General features: G+C 37.3%; 2 protein-coding genes across 2 annotated transcripts in view; both read left to right on the forward strand.

Moving 5' to 3' along the window:
- The window catches only part of Sf3b3 (splicing factor 3b subunit 3), a 121,095-nt gene extending 112,005 nt beyond the window's left edge, over nt 1-9,090 (forward strand). The window contains exons 20-21 of the mRNA XM_083144100.1: nt 94-291; nt 8,562-9,090. Coding sequence (XP_083000226.1) covers nt 94-291; nt 8,562-8,702 — 339 coding nt within the window. The 3' untranslated portion in view covers nt 8,703-9,090. The remainder of the gene's footprint in view (nt 1-93; nt 292-8,561) is intronic.
- Nucleotides 9,091-12,022: 2,932 nt separating this feature from the next.
- LOC146004749 (splicing factor 3B subunit 3-like) overlaps nt 12,023-19,207 on the forward strand; it is a 41,205-nt gene continuing 34,020 nt past the window's right edge. The window contains exons 1-2 of the mRNA XM_083143721.1: nt 12,023-15,269; nt 18,722-18,835. The gene's annotated coding sequence lies outside the window, so the exon portion shown is untranslated. The remainder of the gene's footprint in view (nt 15,270-18,721; nt 18,836-19,207) is intronic.

Below are 19,207 nucleotides of genomic sequence, written 5' to 3' on the forward strand. Positions count from 1 at the left end.
TCAATACTGCAAATACAGTTGAACCCTGAAAAACTAAAGAGAAGATGCCAATTTGAGAGCTCTAATTCATAATTTACATCTTTTGTATTTCAGAAAGCAACCCTGATTCCTGGAGGAAGTGAGTCACTGGTCTACACAACCTTGTCTGGGACAGTGGGAGTTCTCGTCCCTTTCACTTCTCATGAGGATCATGACTTCTTCCAGCATCTTGAGATGCACATGAGGTCTGAAAACCCCCCATTGTGTGGAAGGGACCACCTGTCCTTCAGGTCATACTATTACCCAGTCAAGGTAAGCGTAATGCCACTTGTAGCATAAAACCAATAAGAACCACTGTGACTCATAAGAAATGTTGCCATTTTACAGTAGTTCTTCCTGTAACAATGTTGCCATTTTACAGTAGTTCTTCCTGTAACAATTCTATAGCTTAAGTGGTACTTTCAATATAAGAATGTTTGTATGTACATCTTTTGTATATACTGTATTTACTCGTGTGTGTATAATGCACACTTTTTTCCAAAATTTTTGCCCCAAAAAACTGTGGTGCGTATTATGCACAGAATAATTCAGACAGCCAACATGAAACCGTACAGGGTCATTCCATGATTTTGAGACACTCGCATTGATTTTTCATGTTTATGGAACCCTATCATGTTATATATTGTTGTAAAGCTTGAATCTTGCAGTTTCTGAATATGGAAACAGTATTCCATGCAAGATAACGACACTAATGTGAAATGCGGTTGAAATAAGTTCATCAAAAAATGAAGAAACGTTCTGATTTTTATGGTACTTTGGATGAAAGAAAACCTAAGAAAAAAGATAATAAAAATTAAAATGTATTGCTGGCTAAATTATGACATACATACATGGAGTGTGTAAAATTCCTTAATGGAAGAAATCTTGTGCTGCTAACTGCTATTTGGAAGGTCCTGAATTTGCCTCGTATAAATGTTACATTAGTCACGGAAAAAAATATATATATTTTGAAAAAGAAGGAATGAGCAATTGAATAAGTATGACGTCATTTACTCTTGATCAGCATAGCAACAGATTTACAACCTACAACTAAGAAAGCCATTTCCTGAAACTGGATTGTACTGCGTATTATATACGAGATATAATTTTTTGTCACTTTTACCCATCCAAAACCAGAGTGCTCATTATACACGCACGCGCACTATACACATGTAAATACGGTATCTGTTAATCTGTAAAATTGCCACTAATTGTAGTGATTGATATTTTTGTCAATAGTCTGTGAGTGACCTATTATGCCATTTTGTTTAATTTTATCCGTACAAAGGTATAATTTGTGCACCTGGCCTTTGTTATAGTCAACTCTCGATTCTACGACCCCGGGTATAACGACCTTCTCGAAGTAACGACCCTTTTCCCGGGAACCGTGAAAAATTGAGAAAAGGATAGAAAAATTTGAAAAAAAAAAAGTTGAAAAATTGAAGGAAATCGGCCGAAAAATGCGTTGTTTTTTTCCCCACTCATTTCCTTCAGGAGCGCTCTACCGCTCACAATTAGGTCTGAACTAAAAATAGACACCACCACACCATGCTTGAGTGATATCCAATAGCACTTGACCTCTGCCCTCCCCTCCCTCAAGCGCACCAATGTTACCCCGCACCCGACGGCCGCTACCCAACGTGCCACGCTTGTTTTGCCACGCTTTCTCTTGGATACGCGAGAAGAGAAGATCGAATGTGCTTGGATGTTATTTTACGTCTCGGCCTTGTAGCCGACAACTTCCGGTAACCGCTTTCATTCAAAATGTGTTCTTTGTTCCCTGCAACACTTCATAATAAAGCGAAACTGTTAGAGATAATCAAAACCACAAAGGTGAACTAAAGATCGTCAAATCGCTTAATGCGTTGTCATCCAGGTTTCCACAAAAGTTTACTTCGATCTTACGTGCATCATAACTCCCGTTTCCCACTTCATATGTTTTCCTAATTGTGTCGATGTCGTAATATCTGCTAAAAAAGTGTTCCGTTGGCTTACTGACTTCTCCCTCTTTTCCCGTCAGGAAACGTAGGGGGGGGGGGTGCGATGCAGATTGTTTCAGCCACGATTTTCTTGCTGATGCCGGCTGATTACAGGCGAGGGTGGAAAAGGACCCATCCCTCTTCCTTTCCTTTGACGTCTAAAATGGGGCAACCAGTTCTGGATATATTCTTGAAAACTAACAAAAACCATAGAACAAGTAAAACAAAAATGGACCCCTTCCCCTTTCCCCAGCTCATTCTCCGCCACTGGTGTGCACGGCAATGTTGATAATTGCAGAATTCAGTTGTTTTTTTAAATTTATTTATTATATATTTTTTTAATGCTGTTGTCTGCATAGGAAATATTGTATTATTGTCTGTTGCGTGGTAAAATGTAAAGCAAGGGTCATTTCTTTCTTCTTTACACTGCTGTTAAAAGTTCCGGCTTGGACAGTTATCTTTAAAATGCTGGGACTTTTCTCTTCCGCCACCTGTTGCTCGAACTTCCAGCCGGTCTCCTTTTACGATGCAGCTGGCGCCAGTGTTTTGTCTAGCGTCTGCAAAGCCCTTGCTTGCCGATAACAGCGATGACTCATCCAGCCCAAGGAAAAAAGTTATTGTTTTGAATCTCGCAAAGCTGTTTTGATTTACAAAATTTGATCTCCAGAAAGCAAAACAAGAGTTAAAATAACTTCATGTTCTGCGCCTTCTGATAAGCACAACTGTAAATTTAATTTACCTTTCTTCAGAACCATTCATGTGGAGGAAAAAAAATGTGTGTTCAATGTAGGAATGGTCGCTGAGACTGATTAAAAAGACATTATTCAAGGGGAAAAGGTTGGAAGGGGTGGGTGTTTGACATCGAGAATACTCCTAAATCCAACATTAAATGGTCGATTAACGAGTAAATAAGGATCTACCATTTTGATATGTGAAAATGGGGTTTCATAAAGTTTGTTTTCAGTTCATTTTATGCTGATGGGCTAATTGGGACTAAATATACAGTTTAAAGTGAAATTCAATTCCAAACCCGAATGATTATCAACTGCCACCTTGTTTAATGACCTGTCCTACAATACGCATTGGGTGAAAATAGATCCCAAGTTGCGCATTTCCTTTTTCACGCTGGATTACAATGCAAGTCAAGGAAGGTGTTTGGACTGCTCCCTTGAATGGGGAAGGAGGGTGAATGAAGTTGGTTGAAGCAAAGAAAAGTGACTTTTTTTTTACGATGTATTTTACACAGCCGAACCAGAATGAAAATTACAGCCCTGCCTTTATTTTTTTTGTCTGGTACCTAGAGAGGTTGTGTTGTTTCTCCCGAGAGATCTAATCTTACCAGTTAATCTTGTAACAGACAATGCTCCAGTAAACCCGTATAAAATCCAACATTCATTAGGCCCGATTATCTCCAGAGTTTTGCTGGCACCAGTCTGACTGGTGTCAAGATTCTTCGAGTTTCGCTTGCAATAAGCGAGAGATTGTTTTCCTTTCCATTGGTCTCAGTGCAAACGGGTTTCTCATGAACTAGAATTGTAAGAATTTCCTGGAAAAGCAACGACTGTGCACAATTGAAACAAAGTAACATTATTTTAAATTCTCGTATGTGAAAACTTTTTCATGTTCTATTTTCCTTCTCACAACATGCATCCTGTGCATAACAGGTTGTATAACTACCAGGATAAATGGTGTTACCATCTCCTAGGCATCTTTGTGTCCGTTTGAGCTCCCTTTAAGCTGAAAATTGGTGCAAATTCCAATAACGACCCTTTTCCCGGGAACTGTGAAAGTTTGTTGAATCGACAGTTGACTATTCATTTCAAATACAGTTGTCCAGTTAGAGATCTAAAATTAAGAGAGGCTGGAAAAGATTTGAGCTTATTTTCAAGTTTTGTCCATGTAAATTTGTACTACTCTTGGTGTTAATATCAAATTTACTGGGTTTGATGTTTTAGGGAAATAAAGTGATATGAATGATGTTGTGTAGGACAGTGTTTGATTATAACAATAATTATTTTCCAGAAAGAAACCATACTAGGTAACAAATACAGAGGGCACATCTCTGCTGAAACTGTTTTCCCTGAGAACAACTGTGAATTTTCCCTTGTATTTAATAGCTTTCTTGTTTGTCACTTAGTTACTTCCAGCATGAAGTTTCTCATGACAGTGCCTTTTTAACCTCTTAACTGGGTAATTTCCTTGTCGAAAGCCCAATCTGCCCTGGGAATTTTTGTTGATAAATTGATGAATTTCGTAAACCAATATTTTAGTTAATATTTCTGTGCTCCATGGCATACCATTTAGGTATTGTTTATTCTTTTATTGGTCCTTGTACTTTTTACAATATGCGAGATTTACAACTACAATGATTACAATTGCAATGGTTACAAAAGGAATGTTTATATTTAGTTCTTAAAATCATCTATGTTTTTACAATGTCGAGATTTCAAATGAAATGTTCACAAATATATTGTTTACAATTATAAAGTTACAATGTTTACAACTACAATGTTTACAATTACAATGCTTTCAAATACAATAGTTACACCTAAAATAGTTCATAGTTTTACTTTTGTCAGTGTGATATGCACGAAAACATGGCACAACGCACAGAGCTTTTTCACAGTCAGGGCACCAATACGATGTTTCCTTTCTTTTTCCATTGCTCCAACATACAACACATCTTCTTGTAGGGTACTTTTTAGAAGTTGCAGGCAGCATGTCTGGAAAACATCGTTGCATGAGTCGACTTGGTGCTGGACTTCTAGACGGACGGCCCCTGCTGGCAGACTTCTGTACCCCACCAGATGAGGATAAGTTTTCAGCTAATACCAAGAAAATCAAGCCTACACAATTGTCCACCATTTTTCTTGTATAATATAAAGGCATTCAGGCACACAAGATCAAGTAAATAGCGGAACATCTTCTGATAATATTTCTTCAAACGCGCTCTAGCCATTGTGTAGATGCCAATTTGACCATTTTTATCTACGCCTCTCATGTTTTTGTTATAATCAAGTACAACAGATGGTTTCTGTACAATTCCTTTTCTTGATGTTACATTTTCCATGCTGTCATCATGAAATGTGCTGACCAGTGTAACATCCCGCTTGTCTTTCCATTTCATGATCATCTGTTTACCTCGAAATGCTGCCTCTGTTTCTCCTTTTTTCAATCTGGCACTCCTCACTGACAGAGGGAACTCCTTTCTGTTGGTTCTCATTGTCCCAACAACATCAGTGTTTGGAGCACATAATGTGTCAATTAGTTTGGGACTGGTGTACCAGTTGTCCAGGTACAGGCAATATCCCTTGTCAAGCAAGTTATTGGCAAGTTCCAACACAATTCGTGAAGAAGTTTGTTCACCAGGATGTCTTTGTCCATAATCAGTGTCCTTTCCAGTGTACACTACGAAATTCCACACATATCCTGAGTTGCTTTCACAGAGCTTGTACACTTTCATTCCAAAGCGACTTCTTTTTGAAGGGATGTATTGCTTCCATCCCAGTCGCCCTTTTCAGAGAAGAAGCGATTCATCGACACATGTTTTGTTTTGTTCAGGAGTGTATACAGATGAAAATTTTGTCTTTACATGGTCAAGAATAGGATGAATCTTGTACAGCCTTTTGTTGTGCATAAGGGGATCAAATTTAGAATTATCAGCAAAACGGAGGAACTTCAGAAGCAAATGAAATCTCTTTTCACTTATAATTTCTAGAAAATATGGTGTAATAATAGAAACACGTTTAGAAAAATACATGCCATTCTCTGGTTTGTGAACAATTCCTTGCAATAGCAACAAACCAATCAAAGTTCTTATTTCGTCTTTATTTGTATCAACCCAGTCTCTTGCTCGAGACCGATCCTTCAAGTTGGGATGCGCCAACAAAAACTAACTCGCATACGTATTTGTTTGCTTGGCAATCAACTGACACATATCACTGCCTATAAATGTGTCAAAGTACTCTACAACGTCTTTTTCATCATCAAATTGAGCATGCAAACCACTTACTGCAACAAATGGAAACTTTGGTCTAACTCCTCCGTTACTTACGAAACTCTTTGATGCAGGTTCCAATTCTTCCTCTTCTTCATTGTCTGTCCCACTTTCAGGATGCGCCTCACTGCTGGAATAATCGTTATCTGAACTGCACCAGCCATCATTACTAGATTCACCCGAAAACTCTTCCGATTCGTCGTCACAATCCAATATATCTCGGATTTCCTGAGCAGGAAAAACACGCCGTCGCTTCCGATTTGCGTGAGCCATTATTGCATATGCGATAGAACTGAACGTCGGGCTGTGTTCGTTGCTTCCCGCTAACTCTAACTGTTACAACAGTCTGGAAGTCAGAGCCATCTGGTGAAACAAAGAAGAAAGTAATTTTACGAAGTATCTCGTTATACACAACAGATATCAGCAGTAAGAACATGAGAACGTAGTATCCCGTCATGCCCATTATAAATCAGTAGAGCCAGAACGGAGTATTACGTCATACCCAGTTAAGAGGTTAACAGTACATTTATGTATATCTGTTAAAAAAAAAAAGAAAGCAGTTTACCTCCTAACATCAATGACTCATCCAACGTCAAGGAGAAGGACTGATTTGAATCTGTAGTCTTGCTTTGATGTTTACGAAATATGAGCACCAGACACAAAACTAGGTTTGCTGCCGTCGGATAAACAAAACCGACTTAACGTTGTGACTGACACAAGAATAAAAATCTCAGAACATTTGGAGCAGCGCATGTAGGAAATACACACAAATATAATCACTGCTTTTCTTCAGGACCATTAAAATGGAATATATATATTTTGCAATGTTCAACATAGGAATGGATAATTGACAGACCAATGAAAGAAAAATCTTCACAGGAAGACTATTTCATGAAAAGGTTGTTTACTTTCCACAAGCCTTCTAAATCCAACATCAAAATCGTCAATTAACATAGGAGCAAATAACAATCCCCCTGTTAAAATTAAAAACATGCAAGTATCATAAATCTCAAGTCCACTTTATGCTGATGGGGCAATCGCAATACTGTTCTATATCTGCAATGTGAACGAAATCCAGGACAACAGTTGCATTATATAAAGATGATCATCCCTTGACATCTACTTCCGTACGCGATACTTCTAAATCTAGCAACAAATTGTCAAGTAACGGAATAAATGGAGATCTAACTCTAACATCTTAACACTTGAAGAAGCGGGACGACAGCCACCCCTATCCACAAAAGTGGGGCATGCCATGGATTTTCACTGCATGACTTGCCTTTTATTTTTAAACCTAGGATATCCTAATTTTACTTCTTTAAATAAATACTGAGAAACTAGTACTCACTTTATCTGCAAAACTGTACAGCAAAGTCCAACGAGGATGGTGGCAGCGGCTACTGAAATTAATAGAACGAAGAAGAAAAAACAGTACGCGGATAAAGTGAGTACTAGTTTCTCCGTATTTATATACTACCGCATCTCTCTTTTCCCAGTTATGAATTTACTTCTTTCCTGTTAAATTACAATATACTCCCCAGTATTGTAGTCATTTCTTACCCACAATCAAGTTGCTTCCTACCCTTATGCTTTCCTGCTTTTTACATTTCCATTATTTTATTTTTTATTTACTGGCCCCTGAAAAACCTAAAATCGTGGTTCCACTCTACTTAATCATTTCCATATTTCAATTAAAATTTAAACCTAGTTGTACAAAGAACCTGTTGGATGGTGTGTGCATTCACTCCCATTACTAGCTTTCAAAACTGTAGCCTGCTACTTTTTAAGATTGTCCTCGTGATATTTGGTCAACACTAAAACTTTTGAGGTTCGATTTGGGATCGAACCCAGGACTGCTTGCAGCAAAGGCAAAAAGCTAACCATTCAGCTATAAGAGAGTTCATTAAGTACATGGAAGGGAATAACTTGACTAGCTTCTTGATGAAGGGTTTTATCATTTTATATCTACTGTATCTAGTTGTCAGTATTATTAAATTGCAGATCTATATTTACCAGTATGTTAATTATTTTGTTTGGTAGTGTGTGTTATATTGTTTTGCTAATATCCGCGAAACTGTTTTTTCTTGGTTCTATTAATTTCCAACGAGGATGGTGGCAGTGGGCACTACTACCATGTGTCTCATTTCCCAATTATGAATATTTCTAACGTTGCAGAATTATCTCATCAGGATTTTATTCGTGTAAAAAGTATGAGTGTGAAAATACTATAATAATTATGTGATGAAGCCAAAATAGTATAAACCGTGAAATGTTTCGGTGAAATTGGATTATATTGACACAGGATGAAAGTTTTAAATTGCCTAAGCTCTATTTTATGGAACTGTATAAATGCAACTGAGGTGTTCAATATAGGAATTGTAGCTTTCCTGGTGACGCTATTCGAACAAGTGTTCAACATGTTTTATTACACCCATTCTGTACAGAATCAAATGAGTTAGAATAGTATAAGATCTCAATGACAAATTTCCATGTATTTTTCGGTTTATTGTTTCATTTATTACTAGCCTCTGAATTTCAAAAATATTTTTTTTCTTTTTACCTTGTAGAACGTGTTGGATGGTGACCTATGTGAACAGTTCAACTCCATCGAACCAACCAAACAGAAGAGCATTGGGGAAGACTTGGACAGGACTTCTAGTGAAGTTTCAAAGAAACTGGAAGACATTCGCACACGTTATGCATTTTAAGTGTAAATCTTTGTGTCTGTTCTTGATCATTGTCATGGCTGAAAGAATACTGTTAGGTGATGCTTCATTTCATTAATGAACATGAGCTTCCTACTACTACAGTGTGTGTGTGGTTACAAATGCATAATAATTTCTATAAGTTAACTGTACTATTGTGAATGTAAATATTATAATTTTTAATAAAATTGTGATATGTATTAAATTTTTTCAATTCCTATGAGAAATTTAAAATTTGGAATAGTATAACAGGAGTAACAAAAGTATAATACATATGACTAGAGACCTTAAGTGTTTGCGATCATGCTTACATTGAATAATATAAATTATTACATGAAATTTGTTTGTGGATAAAATTTTATGAGAAAACCTCATTGATATGGTTTTTCACGTTCGTAAAAAATGTTAATATAATGAAATGAAAGTATTCAAATACCTACAATTTTTTTTCTGATTTATTAATTTGTGGCCGCTGCCGCCATCTACTTGGCAAGGTGAATATTTGAATACCTAATTTTAGCATATTAATTTGCTACCACATCTTTTATTCCCGGAAACCTGAATATAAGATAATATAAGATCTTCTACCTGAATGGCTATGTGGTGTGTCAACTAGGGAAGAATTGCTTTCAAAAGGACCAACAAATTAAAAAGTTTTCATGACTTCTCGTCTAAAAGTCACAATTGAAAATACATGTAAGAACACCTCGTGATGACAATTCTTCAAGTACTACTTTCATTTAATACTGTTATGAGCTCAATTTTCTTAAAGGATTTTGCAATTGATTGCTTCTCAGTTATTAGGATCTTCAATCAGGAGAAAGTGAAGGTAGAAATTAGTGCCAGGTCTGGTGAGTAGGGGCAGTGAAAATTGTATAGCCCCAGGAACATGCCTCCAATTGCATGATGTGAGAGTTACATAAATTAATAGAACATGCTTCTTAACCTTCTATTTATCATAATTTCCTTTAAGTATCTTGTTGTATCCCCCAGGAATTTGATAAATATTTGAAGTCCAAAAATGCATCTAATCAAGGATCTTTATTACAATCACACTATCTAATTTATTACTGAACTCATGTCTTTATTTGATCAAACATGCTTTTTCAAGCCATGGCAAGTCTGGGAGTGTTTCGATCTTATTGGGTGAATGAAAGAAAGCGCGCACTGTTTACTGTACCAAATGCATTACACAATAGTTGTATTACTTATTTCAGTTCATTTGGTATTAAGCAATGGTAATGTTATTTCACTGCATTGGTAAGTAAAATGTAATGTTTTGAACAAAAGGTCAACACGGTACAGGACTTGTGGAAGGTACACCAAATCTTGAAATGGCATCATACTGTTTGTTCAAATAAAGAAATGTGGCAATAATTTTTAAATAACACACATCTGAAGATGTACCACAACTTGTGACCGTGCCACACAAATAATTTTTTACAGTATTACAGTTTAATGTGTGTCACGTCCAAAAAGTAGTACTCATTTGGTAATAAAGAAAAAGAAGGAAGGAAGTTAAACAAAACTTCTTACTCTGAAAATACATACCTTGAGCTATCTTTCTAAATAGGTACCCATGGCAATGAAACTCTTTATCATACTTCAAATGGGTACTACTTTCTGGACATACCCATACAAAAAAAAAATCCGTGTGTGACCCTGTTGTCCTGGGACTTTTCATTAGGGCATGAATCAAGTTGCATCATCCCTGTTATTTCTGGCTTTTTAGAGATGAATCTGCTACTATTCCTATCAATTCCTCAATTGTCCTCATGATGTTGGATGAACTCAAATTTTAAACTTTAAACTCTGAACAGAACAACAGAATGTGTTTAGTCAATTTAATAGGATCCCCGGAAAGAGGTCTTATGGAGAATGGGTAACACCTTAAAGCAGGATTTTTAAGGAATGGCAACCTGTTTTTAACAAGTGTTTTTTAACCAATCCTTTTAACACACTTGATGCAGCATAAAATGATTTGTGCCTAGAGGAAAAATAACCTGAGGAAGGGGCAGTCAAACCCCGAAACGTAGTTTCGAAATTCTATACTCTCACGTAAGACTATTTTATACAAATTTTGTTTAGATTATATTATACAGTGAGTAACTCGCACCATACGTAAATGTGGAAATAACATACTGGGATGTTGTTTTTGATAAGGTAGTTGCATTTTTCTATCATGTTTTGTCACAAAATGATGCAAAATGTGAAATAAACTCAGAAACAAGAAATTTAGTTCATTTACCAACAACACCTTGTGGCATCTGAATTATCCTGAGTGTTACTCAAGATCATGACAAATCTATTATTTCTGCTAGAAACATGGATAGGCAAAAATTGACTTCTTACACAGGAACAAACTAATATTCTACGTAATAACTACATAAATGGGCCTATTATAAAGGAAATGCTTATTTTTCTGTAAGTACAGTTTTTAAATTAAATTAAATTATATTATTATATTCATGTTTAACACTGAAATCCCATTTTTATATACTGTTTTTGATCTTTTTTGTACCAAAATCTTGATGCTTTATTTACCATAAATGATTGTCCCTACTTATTATAGTCACTACTGAAGAATGAGTTAAAATTGTCATTATTGTGAATTAACTGGTATATTTCAAAAGGGCCTGGATCTTATCTTTCTGACAATCTTTACATATTTAAGAGACAAGTGGCCACAATATGTCCATGTGTATGTCCTTACAAGAATTGGCAACATCAAGGTTTATTCCCTGGCCACAGCAGTCTTCAAGCATTGTCAAGATTGTTGGAAAGATAGTGTCCGTAATTATAAGTGGTTATTTTAATATGTAAAGAAAAATCTTCAGTTGAAAGTAGTGTGAATACGGTTGAACTAGCAACAAGAAGTACATCAATTGAAATTTTCATGAAATTGAAGAGGAAGGAAACTAAATATATTGTGAATTGTGCAAACACTTAAGAATAAGAAATGCTATGAAATTTTCATGTGAGATAAATTGATTTATATTGTACCATGTTCTGATAATGAAGATATTTCAGTATTTTTTTCCAATATTGATCATGATTTATTTCTGGTGCTTTTCTTCACTAGCTCAGAGCCATGGTTACCTATCCATCTCCTGAGTCAGATAAGGGATAAATAGTTAACAGTTCCTTCCAGGAAACTTTCTTCATTATATTTAGTGCTTAATTGTTCTTGCATATTTAGCTGCATGTTGAGGGTAGTAGCTTTTGTTGAGTGTTTGAGACTCAAAAGTAGTGTTCATGTTTAAAAGTGTTAAAAATTGTGTTGCTCAGATTGAGAGAATTGGGAGATGAAATGATGACAAAATGCGACAACCTTTGATTTATAATGATAAAGATTGTTAATGACTGATCATCTCCTTTACTTATGACTGTTGAAAAAATATTATTTTGAATTAACTGACATATTTGAGAGATATAAAGATTGTACTAATTCTTCCTTACAATCTTCATGATGCATGAATAGATGTATAGCTACAGCAATGGGTCCATGGGAAGATTTCCGAGTGAGGTGAAGGGAGAGATGAATCCTTTTGCAGATATTAGGTGTGGAAAGGAGTCTTCCACTGTGGTCAGTGTCCTGGAAGTTGGTGGAGGCGGGGGGAGTCGATTTGTGCTATGGTTCTTTTCACGGTGCTATAGGAGTTGTGTAAGGAAAGGTGCCTCTGTGCTCAGTAGTGAGTGAAGCATGTATGATTGTAAGCAAAAGTAATTGATTTCTGTGATCGTGAATCTGCAGAAATATCAATATTTGGTAGTAATTACGCAGAGTACGTGTCTATGACAACAGGTTCATCTCAACCAATGCTCAATCGAATTCTGAGAGAATTGCAGGAGCATCAAGATCAGTCAACAATGAGAGAAGTCATGCCCCCCTTCCCCCTTGTAAAAGACCACCACAGTGATATATGATAACTTTGAAAAGTGATTGAAAGAGATGCTTTGTACCAAATGTATCTCATCAGTCTGTTATCATAGACAGTGATCCTTACCACACTGTACAGTTGGATAAGATTCCCTTAAGCTAAAGGTGTGTTTCATGTGACGTCACGGTGCGCACCACTGCCATGTTAAGGCTGACTGTATTTGTCGTTTGCAAGGAAATATCCACCACATAGCGTTCGTTACATCTGCATAAACTACACGTTTGTTTTAAATCACGAATATCTGTGTTAGTATCTTCTGTCCATCTGCTTGAATTCCATTTGCTTACGAGAAATGTCTTTATGAAGCCACAATGCAACAGTTTGTGATGTAGGTGAAAAACACTTATAGACTAAAGTCGGATATTGTAACATGTCTTCACAAATCATAACATCATCTTCAATGAAAATATGGCTGATTCTGAATAAAAATCTTGTGGTTTGTAATTTTTTTGTTTCATTTTAATGATTCGTGGAGGGGTCCATGTACATGCTTGTCTTTTAACTGCTACGCAATCACGACTTTTTGACCTATTGCGCTCATTTTGGTCTCAATCGGCATCTAATGAACCAAATTTTCACCCTTGTACATTTGCTAGCCAATGGAGGTCGCAGTTTTCCTATACAGGAATTAGTCTCACCTTCTCTGCGACAGCCTTTGTATAATATTAATAACTTAATTTCTGCTTTGCTCAAAATGCTGCCTTCCACCGCTCTTTGTGGCAGAGTTGTTAGTACAGTGTGCTACAATGCCAGGGTTTCTGGGTTCAGTTCTCTGCCTGGGCAAGAGTGTTCCTTCCTAACTTTCATATAATCACCGCACATTCACATCATTGCGGTTAGATAAAAATGGCAGAAACGCTTATTAACGTCGCCCAAGAGTAGACTGAAAAGTCTACTGCACAGAAATAAAATTATTAATTATTATTATACACTGGAAAATTAATTCATGGATGTTAATTCTTTTTTAAAATGTGTGTACCACAAATATGTTTAATTACATCTATTTTAAAAATATATTATTATTTTAACGTATTTGTGTTTATTATAAAGCGAAATGAAAGAGGATGTTATAGGTGAATGAGAAAAAGAAAAGCATCTGACTTCCAAGAATTCTGGATGTTTCACAGTCGAATCATTCTTGACAGAACACCTTGCAACACACACCATTACCCTCAGCCTAAAGTGAATGAATGTTCACTCCTGGTAGCCATTTAGTTATTTTTGTTAGGCTGTGCAGTGAAAATTGAGACTTTCTACCGTCCGTGAGTAAGTGTTGATTGCGCAGAAGAGCCTGGAGAGGAACCTGATCCCCTATCCGTCCCCTAGCAGAGGACTCCCACGAAAAGAGAGTGTGTGGTTGGAAGTGGTGGAAAATTGCATAAACAAACTGTGAGCATTGTGAGAAATGTTAAAAAAATTTTGCAGGGACTTATAAGTAGTGGAGGATTTTTGAATATAAACAATGTAAATTTGGTACTGCCGAAGCAATGGGAATTGGGATGACTACCGTGAAAAAAAGTTCGCGGATGAGCGACACAGTGCTTTATCGTACTATCCCATGAAATTACACGTAAATAAATCAAAATTGCCATTTCACGAAATTGCTGATTTTATGCGAGACTTGCTTCATCGAACAGTATACAAATGTTTCAGGAATGGCATGTCTCCCAATGTGAGTACTCTTTTTACAAGCAATGAAAGAGAACATGCAAGGGGCAGATTACAAGTTCCTGTACGGAAGTTGGACGTTGAATAGACTTCTGCACAGCATGGGATTCTGACATAAGGTAGTAACCAGGAAGACGTCCAAGGTAGAGTCCGCTAACATTGTTGTGTGACGATATCGGTATTTGTAGGAAGACATTTTATGCTACTGATTGCAGGGTTACAGCGATGTGTACCTGGACAAGACGTGGTACGACAGCAACACCTGCCAGGTGAAGAACTGGGTGGACGATTTCGAAAACTGCATTGTGACTGCCTCTGGATCTAAAGGTGAGAGGATTGTCATAATTCGTTGTGGTGGTTGTTTCAAGTTTGTTGAAGGAGCGTTGTTGATTACATCCAAGAGTATGGAGACTTTTCCAGCCAATTACCATGGCAGCGGGAACGCCAAAATGTTCGAAGACGGCCTTCTCAAAACACTGGAAGAATCATTGGTAATTGTACTCGACAATGCTCCCTACCACAGCTGTCATCAACCCAAAAACCCAGTTCATCGTGGCGGGCGAAAGCAAGAGATAATGATACTTCATGGCATTCCCATTCCGATAATTCCCAAATAAAAGTGTTTTCAGTCGACAAAGTGGTAGATTCGTACGGGCACAAAGTTCTGCAGTTACCACCACCTTTCACTGTATTTACAACCCAATTGAAATGGTATGGTTACATGTGACAAGAAGTGTGGCATCACAGAACCTGAAAGGGGGTTTCTGTAAACGAACTTAACCAAATACTGGGCAACGTATTCAAGGGAGTGACTACTCCTGACAAGTGGCAACATTACATACGGCGTGTCGAGAAAATTGAAGATAGTTTCTGACAGCTTCAACCCGTCTTCGACAATGAAGTTATTGAAGTGGAAATCGGCGATTCATCAGTTGATGATGATGAATAGACGTGCAAGCAGGTATGTGTTTTAATAGAAAATTATTGTCTCATTTCTGCAACTACTATTTATTTTAATCTGCTTCTAAATGTAATGGAAATGTAGCATAGCGACAATTTTTAATTGTCTATTATCACAGACTTCTGCTTTCGCAGGTGTTTTTTTTTTTTTTCCCCCCGAGATATGTTAGGGATCATTCCCGGAGGGCACACTTTTTAAAACCAAAGCAATCCTATTCCCTAAAGAAAGAAAAAATGACCGTGCCAGCCTGCACTGGTCTAAAATGCAAAGTCTGTGATTTGAATAAGATTATGTGTGTGAAATACATACTTTTTACATTGATGTTTATTTCCTTTGGGACGAGCCTGGGTCCAAGGGCACTAGCAGGATTTTTCTCGAGGGGGCCAGCAGTGTTTGTCGTAATTTTTTACAAATAGAATTGGAATTGAATTAACAATACATTGGCATTTCAAGTTCAGACTTGAGTCTATTATTCAAATAGAAATTGGACTCTCCTTGTTTCCATTTCATAATCATATGCCTGTTGATGAACAGTTCTTTGTCTCCTGTCTTTTATTACACCTCTCATCCATGCTACAATTTCTCCATTTGAATTGTATGAAGTTTTTGCAGATACTTCAGGGGGCAAATTCATAACATTTATAAATATTACAACTAGTAGAGAGGAATGCACAAATATCACTAGGTAAATTGTCCACCACTATTCTTTATTATCCTTCGTGTCGTAATCCAAACCTGTAGCTAGATATTTTGGCACTCTAGGCAGGACTGTGGTTTGTTACCATCCCATCCCCTGTGATATGCACTGGTCATGGGCGTAACTTCGGACCTAATCTGGAGTTGGGGGACGGAGGATCTAAATTGGGAGGGGGTTTAAAATTTTTGTATCCCATGAAAACAAAAACGCCCACGACTTTTTCCTAAATAACTGTAAAATTTGCAAAATCATGAAAAAATACTGATTACTTTGCTTCTCAGGTCAGAGGAGGTTGACAAAAGTAACATTAACTTCTAAATGTTATTAAAGCTGCAAATTTTGGGGGGCAAGTGCACCCCTCCCCCTGCTACCTCCAAGTTAAGCATATGATCATGGTTCGTGATATTTACATCTTACGAATTTTGAAATGAGGAAACAAAGAGAAACTCATAAAAATAATAAAGTTTTATTTAAAAATTTATATTTCTGATTTTAAAAGTTTAGCATATTTAAGACTATTTTGGTTATGTCAGAAGAAGATCTTTAAAAACTTACTATTACCAGAGCGTATAGAAGAGGAAGTGTGCGCACTTCGGTTTCTTGCCGTAAGCCAAGTGAATAGAGCGGTGCCCCACCGAAACACTGGCAGCACCTTTGCTTGCGACGAGCGTCTTCTGCTTGCAGTGCGGCCGCGCATTATGTAGAGCGTTGTGTTGTGTTGTGCTAGTATAACATTGTGTACTTTTATTAATGACAACGTTGTTACGTTATTCAGTTTAGTGTCGTTAGATTTGTGATTGATCCGTTGTGACTAGTTTGTGTTGTGTTCAACGCATTATTATTGTGTTTGAGACAGCAGCGAGCGAAAACTACAAGATGCCTACGTGTTTCGTACCCGGCTGTAGATCTGGATATGACTCCTGCACAGGCAATATATAAAGGATCAGAAGCACATACAACTTTAATAAAATGGAATGCTGTCCTTAGAGATAATCGAAATTCCTTCGCTTCAGAAAAAAAATGCTAGAGTCCTTAAGAGTGACTTTAGAAAGTACTTTAGAAGTGTCCGAATATTTGTGGAAGAACAATTACAAGTACGTTTTGACGAAAATTTAATCAAGATCCTCTAGAACGCCATTTTGGTATATTGCGGTCGTTCACTTGTGGTGATCATCCCTCCACTGTGGATTTTCTGCACTTACATATGTGCAATCAATTTACGTACCAGCAAAACTTGCTTGATTTTCGGGCGGAAACTGTGAATACAGTGTCCTCTGACGTCTTTTGTTAATGAAATGCGAACTCTGGGAAGAGCAACCGAAAATAAAAATCTTTCGGTGAAGAAGCAACCTGAAAATAAAATAAGGGAAAAAATTTCCATTGTTGAAGATGAAATTCAAATACCGGACTGGGAAAGCAACATACCGTACTTAAATGAACAAAGTGTTGGTAAAGAATACTTGGTGTATCATTTGGCAGGATACACAGTGCGGTATATTTCAAAAGTGACGCATTGTAAACTGTGTACAACTTTTCTGCACGGGGAACCAACTAACGTACCTGCCTCACTTACACTAATCCAAGACCATAGGCGCCGACTCCATGGGGCTTAATTGTGCCCCATGAACTTAACTTTAAATTCACATTTGAAATGTTCTAGACCATCAATTTTGGGGGGCTGAGACCGCTAAACCATCAACTTTGGGGGGGGGGGGCTATGACCAGAGACAGCAAAACACATGACTTATTATTATATACTAAGTATGTAATTATGAGTATTGTTAAAATTGATATTTTTGAGAAATTCATGGGCTTTTATGAGATTCCGAACACTGAGGCCAAAACTTAAAAAAGGGAGAGTGATTCATTCATTAATTTATTTCAGTGATCAGAGCCCCCCCCCCAATAATTTTGACTAGTCGGCGACCCTGTCCAAGACTATGGTTCGGGTGATGGCTGTAAATACCTTACCTATGCATCGAAAAGTGTTTATGATGTGCTGTTACGAGTGGAAGATGTTGTTGCAGAGAAATTATCACGTGCTAATAGTTTATGGGGGGATATATTTTTTGAGTGTTTGGACAATTTAAATATAATTGCTGTAAAAACTTCGCAATTAGGATGCTGTGAAGATCATGAGCTGCGTACGCTACCTAAACTCGTATTTCACTATCTGAAATGTCGATTTTTCTTCCGCACCAAGGAGATAAGAAAGGAATTAAGTGCCTCGAAGACAGCAAAATCATCTCCGAAATTCTTCAAACTATCCAGCTGCTGAGCTTTTCTCCAAACGTAAGTAACATGCATTTTTGTTTCTTATGTAGTTAGTTATGTAAGCAACGCGAGCATCTTCCGCGCTGTCTCAAACGTCACCACTGCCATCTAGGCGGTGGACCACGGCAACTCAGGGAGTGCACACACTATTCCTTCTATACGCTCTGCTATTACTACTAATTTGGGAAACAACAGATAGGAAGAGGTTCAGATTTTATTGAATGGCCCCCACGGTCATCAGACCTCACTCTGTGTGATTTTTTGTTGTATGTGTGTGTTGGACAAAGTTTACTGTACACCGGTTAGAGATTTGCAGCACTTGCGTGAAAGAATTGTGGTTGCAATAGTTTATTAAGGATGATGACAAAATTTCAAAATGAGAATAATGATGTAAGTTTTGCAGAGCTGACTTTGGTGTTAACATAATTAATTGCTAATTTTTGGTCTATTAATGTTGGAATATTGAATGCTTCAATTGCAGGGTGAACTGTGATTGCACTAATCAAGAGTTAATGCATCTTCTACTGTAGATGATGTCTTGGTGCTAAGATTATATGACATGGGGAAGAAACTACTGAGAAAGTGTGAAAATGAGGTATTTGGAATTTATTCATGTTGTACATTTTTGAATAGTTATGTAAATCTAAACCGGAAACTGAGAACACTTTTTCCTCCCAACTAGTTTTTGGGGGGTGGGGGGAATATGCATATGAAAAAGTTTCCTGTGCCATGAAGGGACATTTAGGGAATGTGAGGGTAGGGCTCCACACATTCTCAATCCGCTATTTTGGAGGTGATGTGATAAGGCTCGAGCTGCCTTTACCACCCAGGGTTGCCCCCCAGTGCCCATCAATTTGTTGCTTGGTGAGCCCCCGAGCTGCTTTATGTGTGGACAAGGCTGGAAAAATTACGACCTTAGATCATCCACCCTTGGAATTGAACCTGGGTCTTCTGTGCGGCAGTCAGA

This window comes from Lepisma saccharinum, chromosome 22 (genome assembly GCF_977018435.1).
Source record: "Lepisma saccharinum chromosome 22, izLepSacc3.1, whole genome shotgun sequence".
Taxonomy (NCBI): domain Eukaryota; kingdom Metazoa; phylum Arthropoda; class Insecta; order Zygentoma; family Lepismatidae; genus Lepisma; species Lepisma saccharinum.